Genomic DNA, 17,804 nt, shown 5'->3' with positions numbered 1-17,804 from the left:
CAGGGTGTACAGATAAGGAAACAAGTGGGGAGACTTCCGGGACCCATTCATTTCCACACTTGCTCAGAACAAACTTAGCAAATGCTTACCAATTCTTACAGCGGATGTAAACAGATGCTGCTTTATCATAATAGAGACCTTTTTCATACAGTTGGGCTGCTTCTGAAAATTGCTAAAACAATATGAGATTATTAAAACACTGAATTTATTACGTATAAGTCCGCATGAATATTTATGCCTAGGAAAGGGTACCTTCATGTTCTCCAATATGGCTCCACAGTCTCTTTTAAGGACCCTGCTGGGATGCTTTAGGGCTTGGTTAACCCCTCGGCGTATGTCTCCCATTCTTATAGACATCTGGGCCACTCCAGCCAAACACACTTCATCATGTTCCTGGAATTATAAGGCAAATAACACATCAGACCCTAAGTTAAATTGATGTATTTCAGCCAAACAATTGATTTAAATCTAAAATGAGCCCAAAGGTTACTTTCACTAGTCTTTTCAGGAAAATCTCAAGATTATGAAGTAACACTGAGTCCTTTTTTTTTTTTTTTTAAATCTTCTGTTACAAAGTTATATATTTTTCTTTAGAAGTTTACACCTTTTATGCTTAACAACAAATTCTTACTACCCTTGTCATAATGCTTTGTGTATCTCTGTATGTCTTCTTGATATAAAATTTTATATAAGAAGTAATATGCTGGATACACAGCATAAATGCTATGAACAAAATTAAGGAAAAAGCCATTTATCAAATGGAAGATTTCTCTACTAGACATGATTAAACATTAAAAACTTTATGTAAAATTGTTTAATTCATTAAAGATAACTAAAGAACTGTTAAGGGAACTAATCTATGTAATAAAATATAATGTCCTATTGTATTTTATGTAAAACAGCATGGCTGGTGGAACATTCTGTGATGATGGAAATCTTCTATATCTGCCTGGTCCAACACGGTGGCTAATAGTCATAAATGGCTACTGGGCACTTGAAATATGGCCAGCGTGACAAAGACACTGAATTTTAAATTTTATTTAATTTTCAATCATTTAAATAGCAACGTGTGGCTAGTGGTTACTATATTCAAATACACAGATAAAAAAAAAAAAACTTAAGGGGCGCCTGGGTGGCTCATTAGGTTAAGCGTCCAACTTCAGCTCAGGTCATAATATCGTGGTTCATGAATTCGAGCCCTATGTTGGGCTCTGTGCTGACAGCTCAGAGCCTGGAGCCTGTTTCAAACTCTGTCTCCCTCTCTCTCTGCCCCTCCCCTGCTCATGCTTTCTTTCTGTCTCAAAAATAAACAGAACATAAAAAAATGTTTTTAAAAACCTTAAAATGTAGGTAGCCAAAGAAAATATCAAAAACTCAAGAGTTATGCAAGGCAAAGGATATGATCAGGCAATTCATTAAAAAACATATAATTGGCCAATAAATAAAACATGCTCAGCTTCACCGATAAACACACACAAAAGACCTTTGTTTTTGGCTCATAAAATTGATAGATGAGATAAAATGATTAACATTCAATGTTGTTGAAACTGTGGGGGAAAATGGACACTTTCTCAGATGACCTACAGCTATATGAATTGCTATACTTTCTGGAAAGCAACTTAGCAATATAAAAAATTAAAAGCATATATTTTATGACGTAGAAATCCCCTTATAAGAATAATATCCTTCAGAAATACGATCTTAGGTAAAGATACATGTACACTAGGTAGAATATTCATTGCAGTATTTTGATAGTAAAAAAACCAAAAACAATTATGATTCAATAAGGGAGTGGATATAAAGACCATGCTATATCTAAACAATAGACTATTAGAAGCTCTTAAAAGATTAACATAGATTCGAATGTATTGACTTGAAAGACCATGAAGAAAACAGAATGCTGTTTATCCCAAAACGGATTTCAGTTAATCTTTGCTGAAAGGAAATGATTTTTTTTAAAGCATTAAAACAATTTTTTTTTAGTTTATTTATTTATGAATGATAGAGATAGCACAAGTCGGGGAGGGGCAGAGAGAGAGGGAGACAGAATCCGAAGGAGGCTCCAGGCTCTGAGCTGTCAGCATGGAGCCTGACGCAGGGCTTGAACTCACGAACCATGAGATCATGACCTGAGCCAAAGTCAGCTCTTAACCAACTGAGCCACCCCAGGCACCCCTGTAAAACTGAATGATTTCATATTTAGTGAAAGTCCACATTACATTCGTATTTGTATGCTTACAAGAGATTCTGGGTGGAAATATATAAAACTGTTAACAGTGGTTACCACTGAGGTGTGTGGATAGAGGAGAGATTGGTAGACTCTCACTTGTCATGTTATACTGTGGTGATTTTTTAAATGGACTACAGTGAAACTGTATTAACTTCTGTAATAAAAATTCTAGCTATAAAATAGGAAATAAAAAGATTTTCAATCTTTACAAGACCTCACCTAAAAACATCAATTTTTATTGCAAAATTTAGCTTCTTGAGCTAAAACCCTGGGATGGGAGAATGGGCTGGAATAGTGCATAAAGTACATGATTTCCAGGATCATCATAAAAGATACAGCGTGAGAGATGAAATGGCAGAACAGACTTTTATGGACTGGGGGTACACTGTAGAGTAGTTATTGAAATTTTTTAAGAGTAAAAGGCAAAGCCTCACGAAAATCATAGTTAGCCTATAAGTGGGAAAGGATAAAAATTTTACTCTGAACATTAACGAGAAGCTCATATTTAAGATACAAAGGAAAACATCTTTTTCAGAGTGATAAAAAATATTGTCATCTTTAGATCTGAAGTGTTTTAAAATGATTTAACTATATCCTTGCAAAGTTGTTAATAAACTGAAAAAGAGCTCACCTACTAATAAATAAAATGCAATTTAGACCATGGCTTTTTAAGTGAAACTAACAAACCTAAAGATAATTATACATATCTTTATTCAAGTTTACCTTATGATCACCCGTTATTCCTTTCTCATAATGAGCCAAAGCATTTACATAATCACCCCTGAAAAAAAATTAGAGTGAATTTTAATACATATTTAAGTATCTCATTTACATATACAAGATTTAAAAGAAATCTTTGTCACTGAGTTGCTTGGGCTCACATAAGATGGGATATACAACATATAAGCATTTTTTTCAAGTGCAGTTCATTATTATTTTGCTGCTTTAGAAATAATTATAGGGGTGCCTGGGTGGCTCAGTCAGTTAAGTGTCCAACTTTGGCTCAGGTCATAACCTCACGGCTTGTGAGTTTGAGCCCCACATCTGTGCTGACAGCTTAGAGCCTGGAGCCTGCTTGGGATCCTGTGTCTCCCTCGCTCTCTGCCCCTCCCCCACTCGTGCTCTGTCTCTCTCTCTCTCTCTCTCTCTAAAATAGACATTACAAAAAAATTTTAAAGAAATAAAAATAATTATAAAGCTGGATTATGTTAGATTGTAAGATACTTATTACTTTGTAGTATTTTAAGCATTTTGGGGAGGGACATTAAATTTTATGGGCCACTTTTACAGGCATCCTTTGTTTTTAAAAAAAAAATTATTACATAGAGTGTTATATTAGTTTCAGGTGTACAATGATTCAACAATTCTATACATTCCTCAGTGTTCATCATGATAAGTGTACTCTATTTTTTTTTAATTTTTATTTGAGAGAGAGAGAGACAGAGCATGCATGCAAGCGGGGGAGAGGCGCAGAGGGAGAGAATCTTAAGCGGGTTCCATGCTCAGCCTGTGGAGCCCGACCTGGGGCTCAATCTCATGATTCTGGGATCATAACCTGAGCCAAAATCAAGTGTCGGACATTCAACTGACTGAGCCACCCAGGCATCCACAATAAGCGTACTCTTAATCCTCTTTACCTATCTCCCACCTACCTTCTCTCTGGCAACCATCGGTTTGTTCTCTATTTTTAAGGTTATGTTTTTTGGTCTTTTTTTTCATTTGTTTTGTTTCTGAAATTCCACAAATGAGTAAAATCACATAGTGTTTGTCTTTCTCTGACTTACTTCACTTAGCATTATACCTTCTAGATTTATCTGTGATACTGCAAATGACAAGACTGCATTCTTTTTTATGGCCAAGTAATCTCCCACTGTGTATATATACCACATCTTCCTTATCCATTCATCTATCAGTGGACACTTGGGTTGCGCCCATATTTTGGCTACAGTACATAATGCTACAGTAAATGTAGGGTTGTAGATATCTTTGTGAATTTGTGTTTTCAGTTTTTGGGGGATAAATAATCAGTGGTGGGATTACTGGATCATATGGTAATCTATTTTTTTTTCTTCCAAGATTTTATTTGAGTTAGTTAACATATAGTATAGAATTGGTTTCAAGAGTAGAATTTAGTGATTCATAACATACAACACCCAGTGCTCATCACAAGTGCCCTCTTTAACACCCCTCTAGCCCGTCTCCCACCCATCTCTCCTCCAGCAACCCTCAGTTTGTTCTCCCTAGTTAAAGGTCTCTTATGGTTTGCCTCCCTTTTTGTTTTTATCTTATTTTATTTTTCCTTCCCTTCCTCTATGTTCATCTGTTTTGTTTCTGAAATTCCACATGAGTGAAATCTTACGGTGTTTGTCTTTCTCTGACTTATTTCACGTAGCATAATACATTTTAGCTCCATCTATCTACATTGCAAGTGGCAAGATCTCATTCTTTTTGATGGCTGATTGCATATGTAAACATATACATATGTATATGTATACCACATCTTCTTTATGTTCATCAGTCGATGGACATCTGGGCTCTTTCCATAATTTGGCTACTGTTAATAGTGCTGCTCTAAACGCTGGGGTGCATGTGCCCCTTCAAATCAGTATTTTTGTATCCTTTGGATAAATACCTAGCAGTGAAATTGCTGGGTCATAGGGTAGTTCTATTTTTAATTTTTTGAGGACCCTCCACGCTGTTTTCCAGAGTGGCTGCACCAGTTTGCATTCCTACCAACGGTATAAGAGGATTCCTTTTTCTCCACATCCTCACCAACACTTGTTTCTTGTGCTTTTGATTTTAGCCATTCTGACAGGTGTGAGATGATATCTGATTGTGGTTTTGATTTGCATTTCTCTGGTGATGAGTAATGTTGAGTATCTTTTCATGTGTCTGTTGGCCATCTGTATGTCTTCTTTGAAAAAATATCTATTCATGTCTCCTGCCCATTTTTTAACTGGATTATTTGTGTTTTTTCGGTGTTAAGTTATAGAAGTTCTTTGTATATTTTGGATATCAACCCTGTATCAGATATGTCATTTGCAAATATCCTCTCCCATTCCATAGGTTGTCTTTTAGTTTTGCTGATGGTTTCCTTCACTCTGAAAAGGCTTTTTCTTTTTGGTGTAGACCTAACAGTGTAATTTCGCTTTTGTTTTCCTTGTCAAAGGAGACATACCTAGAAAAATGTTCCTATGGCTCATGTCAAAGAGATTACTCTTTATGGGATACTTTAAAAAAAAAATTAATTCCAGTATATAACATACAGTGTTACATTTGTTTCAGATAGTGATTCACCAATTCTATATACAACTCGGTGCTCATAAGTGTATTCTTAATCCCTTTCACCTATTTCACCCATGCCCCCATCCACCTCCCTTCTGGTAATCATCTATTTGTTCTCTATAATTAAGAGTCTGTTTTTTGTTTGTCTTTTTTTTTTCCCACTTGTTTCTTAAATTCCATATATGAATGAAATCATATGATATTTTCCTCTGACTTATTTCACTTAGCATTATACTAACTCCAGTCATGTTGTTGTAAATGGCAAGATTTCATTCTTTTGTATGGCTGAATAATATTCTATTGTATATATATGCCACATCTTCCTTATCCATTCATCTATCGGTGGACCTTGGGTTGCTTCCATATCTTAGCTACTGTAAATAATGCTGCAATAAACATAGGGGTACATATCTTCTCGAATTAGTGTTTTCATATTCTTTCGGTAAGTACCCAGAAGTGGAATTGCTGGATCATAGGGTATTCCTATTTTTAACTTTTTGAGGAAACTCGATACCGTTTTGCACAGTGGCTGTACCAGTTTGCATTCCCATCAACAATGCATGAAGGTTCTTTTTTCTCTACATCCTTGCCAACACTTGTTGGTTTTAGCCATTCTGACAAGTGTGAGATGACTGTGGCTTTGATTTGCATTTCCCTGATGATGTCTGACGCTGAGCACCTTTTCATGTATGTGTCTGTTGGCCATCTGTATGTCTTCTTTGGAGAAATGTCTGTTCATGTCTTCTGAATAGACTGCTTTTGATTATCGCCTTTAGGGCATTAATGATAATCATGTGACCGTAAAAATGAATGTATTTTCCAAAGGCCCAATATTTATAAGTAGAATATGTATTGAAAGGATCAGGGTAGAAAATAAGGAACATGCTTCGGATTACAGTACTGAGGGCCCTGGTTCTTACTGAGATAAAAAGTATTACACATAATATAAATAATAATACTCCCATAACTGATGCTAACATGGGTCTGCATATCCAGAAGACCTATTAATTACCTTGTTTTTATTATTTGGGAGAGAATGAATCAGTGATGTTTGGCTAAAACTCACTTGGAGATCCATCTTCCTCTGAGAAAACATCGCCTCCAGAATAAATCTATCAGCTCTAAAAATGGCATTATTTGAGTTCTGCCTGAGCTTTACCATATCAGTTTAGGCAGGTCATCCAACTCTCTAGGCCTCACCCAGTTCACCCAGTTTCCTCACATGTTAGTGCACCAGGGATTTTTTTGGAAGACAAACTGTTCTGCTGATTGAGAACGTTGTTCTGGACAGCCCAGGCTGTGTGGTCAGCAATGTTTCTAAGTGGAAATTTCTTTTTGTATTTCATTTCATTTCATTTCATTTCATTTCATTTCATTTCATTTCATTTCATTTTTTACTTTTTTCCTTTCTTTCCTTTTTTAAAAATATAATTTATTGTCAAATTGGTTCCCATATAACACCCAGTGCTCATTCTAAGTGGAAATTTCTAATATTTGGACCCAATTATGTCAACACAGCTAGGATGTTTCTTGACAACAGGGGTAACAATTTCTTCATCAGAAGCCTCAGGTTTTCTTTGGGCAAGCCCAGTTAGGTGATGCTAAGTTGAAATTTTGAACTCTTTATTTATTTAAAAAAAATTTTTTTTATGTTTATTTTTGAAGGAAAGAGAGACAGAGCATGAGGCGGGGGAGGGGCAGAGAGAGCGAGGGAGACACAGAATCTGAAGCAGGCTCCAGGCTCTGAGCTGTCAGCAGAGAGCCTGACGTGGAGCTTGAACTCACAAGCAGTGAGATCATGACCTGAGCCAAAGTTGGATGCTCAACTGACTGAGCCACCCAGGTGCCCCAGTTCTGGTATTTTTCCACACCACCTGAAATTACACTGCAAATCCTTGAAGTGTTCAAAGAGGTCAAGATCATGAACATAGGCTATGAAAAGCAGTACATCACCTTGATGCTATGTATAACTGTTTTTGGCCAAATGTGATTCAAAACAATATTTAGCCTCTAAGTGTAGGAAAGGCTTAGACCCAAACTTAAATTTTGATCCTGAAAATGAAAGTGGATAAAGGCCTGGACAAGACTTCATTAGAAAAAACATTTTTTGGAAGTACAATTAATACAGCTTCCCTCCTGTCCCCATTAGCAATTATTAAATCAGTGGAGGGCCTTCTAATTAATGGCAGTTTGGAATTGAAGATATTCAGTAGCTAGCTACTGACTGAAAAACGTAAAGATAAGGACTTACGTGAATTCAAGCTGAATAGCATATTCTTTTGATATAAATGGTATCTGGTCTGGGGCTAACCGCTTGGCCAGTTGCAGGGCACTGTCCCAATGCTGTAAATCTCTTCTCATCTATTGGGAAGAGAAAGACCTTCATTTCAAATGAACACATTATATTATGCACAGTCACCATACAATGCTAGTTTTACTAGAAGTGATTGGAAAAGCTTTTTGTTTAAAAAGCGGAACTTGATCTTGGTAAGGATAATGTATTATTATAGCATACAGCCTCAGTGGGAGTGATAGAGCTCCCAAGGGGGTAATAATTGGTCTTGGGGAGCAAAAACATCTTACTATTATGATGGTATGTGGTCCTCCAAAATTCAGTCTTCCCTAACAAAATACTACTCTTTAGTATTTAATTTTTATCAATTGGGAAAAATTAAATAAAAATTAACCCAATCAAGATTAATTTTCTAGTTAGAGGGGAGATAATTTAAAAAATGAGAAATACTTTACTATAGGAATTGATGTTATTTTCTGAGAAAATCTGAAGCTATTTCACAACATGAATAATAGCAAACATAAATATAAAATGTGAACCTGTCTTTCTTCCTGGCTCCTGTGATCTTTTATCTGCATCCGGCACATAATTCCAAACATAAACTAATTATTAAAGAATCTTTTAGAGTTTACTCCTCACTTTATTCACATTTTGTAAGGAATGAATAATAGCTAACATTTTTCAAGTGCTCTTCTTTGCCAGGTGCTAGTTGAGGGCATTAACTTATTTACTTTTCCTTAGCAAGCCTTTTGCAAGGAACTTTTATTGTACTTATTTTAGAAATCCAGAAACTGAGGCAAAGAGAGGCTAGTATAGCAAATTATACTGCTAGTACCTAGCAGTATACTCTACTAGTATATATACTAGTATATGCCAGTATATACCTACTGCTAGGCAGTAGGGCTGTGCCTCTGACCTCTTACCCAGCTAACTCCTCAGCCTTCGAAGTGAGGTTAAAGGAACGACAGGTTAATCACCCCTCTCCACTGGGAAGTCAGTCATCACTTCAAATCCTTTACAAATCCCGTAGCACACAACAAGAGTCCACGACTAAATGCAGAAGGGCTAAGGTGGCATTTTTGCCCTCATATCACAACTATATTCCTTTTTTTCTTTAATATGAAATTTATTGTCAATTTGGTTTCCATACAACACCCAGTACTCATCCCAACAGGTGCCCTCCTCAATACCCCTCACCCACCCTTCCCTCCCTCCCACCCCCATCAACCCTCAGATTGTTCTCAGTTTTTAAGAGTCTCTTATGGTTTGGCTCCTTCCCTCTCTTTTTTTTTTTTCTTCCCCTCCCCCATGGTCTTCTGTTAAGTCTCTTAGGATCCACATAAGAGTGAACTATATTCCTACTTCAGTGCCTATCAGTCCAAATTTTGAAATTTTCTCAGGGTGTCCCCCATTATCACAAATGATATTGTAAAATTATCCAACATTTTTAAATTTAGTTCACTTAAAATTATGAAAATTTTCTGTAGAACAATTTGAAAAAGTGAAGTTGTAAAACTAACAGCAAGTGCGTTTTCAAAACCCCTCCTCTAAGTAGTTATGGAAATGCTGGCGTGAGGTAGGATAACGTTAACAATGACAACAGCTACCACTTTGTGTCCTTACTATTGGTCAGGCACTGTTCCAGAGATCTAGTCTCATTTTGAAATCTTTACAGTAACCCTACAGGCTAGATATTGTGACCCCTAATTTTAAAAAATGGGACCTAGGGCACAGAAAGATTAAATAACTTGTAGAACATTACACAGAGCTGGGATTTGAACCCAGACACATCTGACCCTAGAGTTCATGTTCTAACAGCAACTCTATTTTTTATCTTATCTTATCTTATCTCTTATCTTATCTTTTATCTTATCGAGAGCACCAGCATGGAGAGGGGCAGAAAGGAAGGGAGAGAATATATCCAGCAGTCTCCAAGCTCAGTGCAGAACCCAACATGGGGCTCCATCCCGTGACCCTGGGATCAAGACCTGAGCTGAACTCAAGAGCCCAATAATTGCTATTCCATTTAATCACTTCTTCCTTGTGTTGAGCCAGGTCCTTCCCTCTGTCCTAGTCCTTCCCCTGCAATGTTCACCTCTGGGAAACTAATGATGGTATACTAGTCCTCAGTGTACCTCTTGACACACAAGAGAATCTCATAAAGCAAGTAAAAGATACATGTACCTCAGTTTCCCCACTTGGGAAATAGAGAAGGTAACTAACTGCTGGGATTGTTGGGAGGGTTAAAGGAGTAAAAATATGTCAAGTGCTTAGAAAAGTGCCTGGCACCAGGTGAGCTCTAGATACATGGTGACTGTTTTCATTTGTGTACATTTTTATAAATTTAATAATCTGTTCTCTTTGGACACAGACTTTAAATTATTTGGTAATGTTAAAATAACATGCCTTTTATGGCTCCACAGAACACAGAATGAAAGTAGTTTTGAAATTAATGAATACTTAGGGGTTCTTAAAGCTGAAATGTCTAAATTCTAGGAAGGAGAAGGTGTGTGGTGTCTGGTGCTGAGAAATTTTAACTACACAAAAGGGGATCCCCTTTGCGTGTTCTTCCCATCCTTATTTGCCACCATACCTCCAGGGCAGCAATGGGACAGCTGGATGCCAGGTACAGGTCCTGGGCCAGGTTGAAATCATTAGTAAACATGGCCAGATGTCCTGCCAGAAGATTGTAGTCTTCTATTCCCTACAAATAAAAGCAGTTTTAATGAGAACAAATAAAGAATTTCTTTTTTTTTTTTAAAGCCTTTGCTTAGTAGGAAGTGGTAATGGTCTATCGACTAACTTGATGAGTTAGGTACGATTAACTTCAGAAGCTTAAAATGACTGAATAAATACCACTTAAATACTAACTAATAATTCTCATGAGATGCTGTTTACCTTTATCTGTTCCAAGGACATCACTATGCCAACATTTCTGATTGTCCGATAGACGCGGATTGCGAACTCCACTTCCATGTGATGGAGACAAGCTCCGGCCAGCTCATTCCAGGCAGCGTGATCATTCAGAATCTTGCATATTTCCCAAGCATCAGAAAACCTAGCATTTGAGCACAGGATTTAATCAGGGCGCTCTACTCGTCCCCTAACTGGCAATGCTCAGGGTATATATAATATAATGTCACATCTCAGATAAATTTGCAAACCATTTCTTCATCTGTAATCATCATTTCCAAGTTATCAAAAACTACATAAACTTGTCTTCCTTTATTATACAGATAAATGCTTTTTCTTGAACTTCTTTTACTAATCTGACTCTATGCTGTGTAACCACCCTCCCTCATTAGCAACTAACTCTTTTTGTTTGTTTATTTTTGGGTTTATTTCACACAGAGATGAAAATTATTTCTCTTCTCACATGAGACTAATAACAGTACTCTCTCTACTCCTACATATTTGGAAGTTTACAACAGAGGCCAGCAAACTATGGCCTACAGTCAGCTGTCTGCTGCTGTGACCCAAGTCTGAGTGGAACAAGGCCGCTCGGTCCATTTTTTATGGATTGTCTTGGCTGCTCTTGTGCTACAACGTCTGACTTGAGTAGATGTGACAGAGACCCCATGGCTTTTAAAGCCTGAAATGTTTACCATTTGGCCCATAACAAGAAAGGTCACTGACTTCTGGTCAAAACATGACCATAAATGCCAGTTGAACTTTTTGTGGGACCCCTGCGTTAATGAATATATTATATCTATCCATCCATCTGTTCACCCATGCATTTTCCCAGCCAACACACGTTTACTGAGCACCTGTTCTGTGCCAGAAACTGCGCTTGGAACCAAGATACAAAGATCATGCCCACAGTCACTGTCTTTTAGGCCGTCATAATTGGGGAAGGTGGAAGAGACAGGTAAGTCAACAGACGACTCTGACACAGTACGACACAGGTCATTGAGGGCTTGTAATATGTGAATCTGTGCTAAATGCTTTGCCTAAACTCTCTCACTAGATTACTCTAACAGCCCTCTCCACTAAGGAATATTACTGTTTCTTCTTTACAGATGAGGAAAAGTGAAGCTCAGAAACCTCACAAGACTAGCCTGTCACACAGCAGTGGGGGTAGGGGGGAAGTACTCTAAACCACTGTGTATACTGCCCTGCGGCAATCCACCAAAAAGGCCCCCAACCAGCCTGCCAGAGGTTACGGGGCTGCAGGGAATGCATCCTGGAGCAGGAGAGGGCTCTGTTGAATGTGGAGAATAAGGAGTTCCTGCATACAGACATAGGAGAAGGGTGTTCCAGGAAGAGAAGCTGTATGTGCCAAGGCAAAGAATCATGAAAAACATCAGATTCAAGCAGCTGGCAGAACAGAGAGTGGAAGAATGGGGACAGCTAAGGCTGGCATTAAATCATCAAGTGTCCGGTACGTCATGCTGACGTCCCTGAGGAGTAGGGATTTCTTCCTCAAGGCAATGGGAAGGATCTCCAGCAGGAGAGTGAGAGCATCAGATTCAGATTTTCAAAAGTGTGTGGAGAATAGAGGAGACTGTCATGAGGCTATCACAGAAAGAGCAGTCGGGAAGTGGTGACATCATATATTATTCCAAGTGAGGGTGCGAGTTAGTGGGAGAGTATGGGGGTGGGGGAGAAAAGGGTCTGGTGTATGCGTGTATGCAGGTGTAGGTGTGTGTGTTGGGACAGGTGCACGCGTGATAAGGACTGGGCAAAAAGAAGAGGACGGGCAAGATGAGTTGTTTTAAACAGAGAAAGTTTGAGGAGCTTGTGGACTCCCAAAAACACAACTGGTAGGCAGTGGGAAATACAGGTTTAAGCAAAAGATGCACATTTTGGAGTCAGCCTCTTATGAATGTTGTTGAAGCCATGTAAGTAGAGGAGGTTCATTCAGGAAAAATGATTAGAGAAGAGAAGAGGGAGATCATGGGACGCTGAGGAACAGCAACATTTAAGAGATGGTCAGAACCACAAAGGAAGACTCAAAAAAGCCCTAAGAGGTAACAGGAAAAGTCAGATTAAAAAAAAAAATTACGAGCTAGGCAAAACCAAACTTCTTATGATGACATTAAGATACTGCTGAAATAATGAGGTTTATTAGAATTTCACAATAACTGCTATTTGGGTGATGAGAAACCTCTTCGTTCTAAAGGGTTTAGTACAACAGGACTTCCTTTAGAATTTACACATATTCTCACACCCATTATCTTACCTGAGCCTCACAACAATCCTGTAAAGTAAACAAAGTAAATACTATTATGCCCATCTCTTTCAATAGGATTTGGCCTTTAAAATCACAAAAGCAAATGAGAAGCTCCAGAGAAGTGTTTGGAGCCCTACCTTTTTAGCATTAAAGTCTTTGTCAGCATCTGCCTCAGTTCATCAGGCCCCACATCTTTTAAACTGTCGAGGAACTTGTGGGTGCTAAGGTAGATGTTGTTTATTTTTCCACTCTGTGTCTGGCAGGTCAGCTCTCCATTATATAACAGCAAAGGTTTATGCGAGAAGGGAACTTTGGTGCCTCCAGCCAAAATCACCTTGGATCCTGTATTTTAAAATGGACATCTTAATGCTAAAAGCGAATACTCAGCACAAAAACCAGAAAGGAAGGTTTTAATTTCACTGTCACGGAAATTTATTTAACAACAATTGTACAAAAAGGTGATTAAGTACCTTGTATCGTGTCCTTGTGAAAGACGTAGGTGTACACCTTATCATCATCGTAAGCAATAAATACACCTTTATCCATTGGCCAGTTTTCCCAAAGGACACCTTTAATGGTTGGTGAAAAATCTGGAATCTCATAGGTAGCGTCATTGACCTACAAAATAGGATTTACAGATTTGCCCCAAGCATGTACTTTGTTATCACTTGCCTTGGTAGGAGCCTGTCTGCAGCCGTGGTTGGCATAGTTTTCCCAACGCATTCAACCCAACAACACTCCAACCGTAACAGGAAGGAAAGTTCCTTTCCCGATTCTTGTACTAGATCTGGCTTGGCCTAAAACTTGTTGAACTCGGGAAAAACTATAAGTCTGGACACAAAGCTTCAGCTTAAAGAAAAAAAAAATTGAAGCTGCTCAAGACAAAAGAAATTTAAACTATGAACACACTGGTGTTTGGAAAATTTTCAATCCCTGGTATATAGAACAAATTAACTCATACATATTTGAAAATTAAATAAATTCCACTGGGTCTGTTTTGTTTCAAAAAACTTCTCCATAATGCATTGCAATAAATTGAAAATGTACTGTTAGTGATATAAGCTATTGGCCTTGGCAGACAGGCTTATATAATATCCTGAATGTGAAACTGAGAAATACCCACCTCCTCTCTACCCTACTTTCCTCTCGGAGTCAGAATGAAATAGAAGATTCTTGCAGATAATAGCCAATACTATAGAGCTGGCTGTCTAACATAGCAGCCACTGTGTAACATCCACATGCAGCTATTTGAACTTTGAAACGTGTGTAGTCTGAATTGAGATGTGTGTAAGTGTAAACTATCCAATAGGTTTCAAGGAGCTACGATGGACAAGAGGGTAAAACGTCTCAGTACTTTATATTGATTACATACTGATATGATAATATTGGGTTAAACATATTAACATGAATTTCACCTGTTTCTTTTTATCTTCTTAAAAAAATTACCTAATCAAAAATTTAAAATTGTACGTAGTTCTAATTATATTCCTATCAAATAGCGCTACTTACCAGGTACTGTGCTAATTACTTATATGTACGTAACCTCATTTAATTCTAACCTCACACTGTACAAGTAGGCATTATTATGCCCATTTTGCCGATGGAGAAACTCAGGCACCAAGAAATTTGTCCGAAGTCACACGGCTAGTAAGTTGAAGGGTCAGGATTTGGACCCAGCAGGCAGTCTGGCTCCAGTCTATGCTTCTAACCACTATGTTACACTGATGCTTGGTTTGTGCGGATGTGCACACCAGGGCCACTGGACTGGTGGTAGAAATTTTTTTAAAGGGTAAACATTTGTTGAGTGCTTATTACACGGCAGACACTGTACTAGAAGCTTTATGCACATCATCCCATTTAGTTTTTACATAGCAACCTACAAAGTAGGTACTAGAACTGTACCCATTTTATAAACGGTGAAACTGGGAATCCAATTAAAGTGAGAGCTCTGGAGGAAGCCACTCTGGGCTCATATCACATATACCATTTTATGACTGTGTGACCTTGGGCAAGTTCCTTGTCTTTTCTTTTTCTTTTTTTAATTTAAAAAACATTTTTCTTAACATTTATTCATTTTTTGAGAGACAGAGTGTGAGTGGGGGAGGGGCAGAGAGAGGGAGACACAGAATGTGAAGCAGGCTCCAGGCTCTGAACTGACAGCACAGAGGCCGATGCAGGGCTTGAACTCATAAACCATGAAATCGTGACCTGAAATGAAGCTGGACGCCTAACTGACTGAGCCACCCAGGTGCCCCGTTACTTATCTTTTTTGTGCCTTAGTTTCTTCACCTGTAAAATGGCCAATAATATGAGTATTTACCAAGAAGCCTGGCTGGCTCAGTCAGTAGGGCATGCAACTCTTGATCTTGGGGTTATGAGTTAGAGCCCCATGTTGGGCATAAAGTTTACTTAAAAAATGGGAATATATCTGGGGTTGCTATTAAGATTAAGAGATAACTGATATATGTAAGGAGTATTCTGCACAAAAATATTCGTTGTTATTATTACTAATCTTAACTCCAGGTCTGTCTGTCTGTCTTTAAGGTCCATACACTTAAATACTGCATTCTACCACCTCTCTCAAGGGCAACGTATTTACGAATTTTCCATAATATATCACAAGTCACCCTTCACGGGCTCCCAGAGAGTGATGGGGGGACAAGGCTGTTTTATTAGGGCATTCATTAGTAAGAAAAATGTCATCTCTCCCACTTCTATTGTACAACATAAGTCACTTCCTCACCATGCACACAGTGAGGAAAAATCGGTTGAATGAATATACATACGAAGGGAACCTACAGGTAAATGTAAGAACTTTAAAGAGGAAGAGCTATGGTCTGAATTGTTCCTTATTCTCATGTATGCGCACCGCAGGAGCAGTATTTCTCTCAAATTCACTGAAGTTGAGTAGAGAAGTGAGCTGCATGGCAGCAGCACACTATGACAGGCCGAGTGCTCAAATCAAATCAAACACACAGCAACCTGGTCTGGAGTCCAGGGGCCTCCGCGCAGCCTCCTCCTGTGCCCTAGGTGGTGGCAGGGGAAGGCCCACACCACAAGCCCTCCTTTCCCTTCCCTGCCACACTGGCCTTACTTGTGGAAGATCGTCTGGTGTTATTTAAAAGAGGAATTCGCTCCTGTGGGCACTACACTCCCCTCAGATATTGTGCCCAACCACGTAACTGTTACCCTAGCAGTGAGATCTTAATTTGGATAAAAGCAAATACCCACCCACAGGTCAGAGTGGGAGAGCCTGTGCTCTCATACAGTCAGTCTTTTGTGTGGATTTTGTTTTATCAGGACTTTTTTCTTAACGCTTAGCTGGGCTGCAAGTTAGAGTTGGAAACAGGAGTTGGAATGGGCAGCAACAAGTGAGATAATTCTGGAACTTGAGGGGTTGAAGGGTGGTAAAGCAATAAAGAGGCAGGGCTTTAACGAACACCTGCTAAATGGCTACCAAGTGCCCAGTCACGGGTTTGGAAAAATCAACTCACTGAAACCTCAAACCAACTCCACAAGAAAGGCCATGCAACCTCTTTAACAAAAATTATCAAGGAAAGGAAAACTGTAAAAGGAGAAAGAAAAATGCATCAGCTCTTTCTGACTCTTACTCTTCAGCCTTTCCCTAGCAGCCAAACCCCATTCTGCCTCCAGCTCCTGTCAGATCCCTGATTTACCCGCCTACCCTCTAGGTGCTCTCAGCAGCAGTTTCCACCCACGGGGAACCCACATGGGGAAGCAAGGCAGTTCGAACGAGTGCCCTGTTACAGAAGGGAGATCTGTACAGGATGAATTTCCTTATCAAGTAGAAAGAACTCAAGGTTATCTTTCTATTTATGTCATTTTCCCTCATTGGTTTTGTGACTGGGAGAGGAATGGGTTAAGTAAGAACTGGCACGTTAGGAATTTTGCTTAAATAATGCAAGCACTCCTGTGGAAACCTGTTCTGTTTATCAAAGAAAGAAGAGGAAAAAAGAAAAAATTAAAGAAAGAGAAAGACAGGCAGAAAGGAAAGGAAAAGAAGGAGAAGGCGGGAAGTCTCAGCATCTAGTGAAGTGTACAGGGAGGGCAAAGTGGTCTTCACCGAGTGGCTACTGAGGTGGAGAAAGGCACCAGGGGAATGGCTATTAAGACATGTCTGAGAACAGCTGTAGGCTGTGTGGACTGTGACCAAGGGCATACTAAATCGTTAACTGGGTATCAAAGGGAAATGAAAAATCCAAGTAAAAGATGTAAAATCACATTTTCTTTTGCTAATCTATTCCCAAAAAAGTTAAGGATGTGTAAAAAGCAGAGTAACTGATCTAAAAAGGGTCCATCTGTTTTTAATTATGAAAAAAATGCCTTTCCTTTGTGTTCAGAATCTTTAAGGCAATAGGAAAATCAAGTAAGGTGGGTGGAAAGGAGTCCCTGCCCTTTGAACCTTATTGCACAACTGGAGAGAAAGGTCATGTACACGAAGATATATTGCAATATTGTGCAGTAAATCAGGTTAAAGTGGTATAGGATATAATTATTTTTCCATTAAAAAAAATCTTTCTGGTACTGACACTATGAAAAACTGCAGAATATTGGACAAAGTGTTTCATTTGTTTTTTAAGATTTTATTTTGAAGTAATCTCTACGCCCAATGTGGGGCTTGAATTTACAACCCTGAGCTGGAGAGTTGTGTGCTCCACTGACTGAGCCAGCCACGAGCCCCAGAAAAAGTTTTCTTGATGTATAGTTGTAGAAATAGATTACAAACATGGTAACAAAGTACTATCATCTTTGAACTGCATAAGAGAAAATGATTTTATATATAATATATATTAAAAACACTG

At 38.6% G+C, this 17,804-nt stretch overlaps 1 protein-coding gene across 4 annotated transcripts in view; it reads right to left on the bottom strand.

The window, feature by feature from the left end:
* WDR19 (WD repeat domain 19) overlaps positions 1 to 17,804 on the bottom strand; it is a 112,701-nt gene that overhangs the window by 47,042 nt on the left and 47,855 nt on the right. For all 4 annotated transcript variants that reach the window (XM_060655225.2, XM_060655223.3, XM_060655224.2 and 1 more), the window contains exons 16-23: positions 13,452 to 13,599; positions 13,119 to 13,323; positions 10,707 to 10,866; positions 10,402 to 10,512; positions 7,767 to 7,876; positions 2,954 to 3,011; positions 253 to 393; positions 90 to 172 (exon numbers count right to left, since the gene is read on the bottom strand). In XM_060655225.2, coding sequence (XP_060511208.1) covers positions 90 to 172; positions 253 to 393; positions 2,954 to 3,011; positions 7,767 to 7,876; positions 10,402 to 10,512; positions 10,707 to 10,866; positions 13,119 to 13,323; positions 13,452 to 13,599 — 1,016 coding nt within the window. The remainder of the gene's footprint in view (positions 1 to 89; positions 173 to 252; positions 394 to 2,953; positions 3,012 to 7,766; positions 7,877 to 10,401; positions 10,513 to 10,706; positions 10,867 to 13,118; positions 13,324 to 13,451; positions 13,600 to 17,804) is intronic.

This window comes from Panthera onca, chromosome B1 (assembly GCF_046562875.1).
Source record: "Panthera onca isolate mPanOnc1 chromosome B1, mPanOnc1 haplotype 2, whole genome shotgun sequence".
NCBI lineage: Eukaryota > Metazoa > Chordata > Mammalia > Carnivora > Felidae > Panthera > Panthera onca.
Note: the sequence above shows the minus strand (reverse complement) of the source record. Positions and strands in the feature narration are given on the sequence as shown.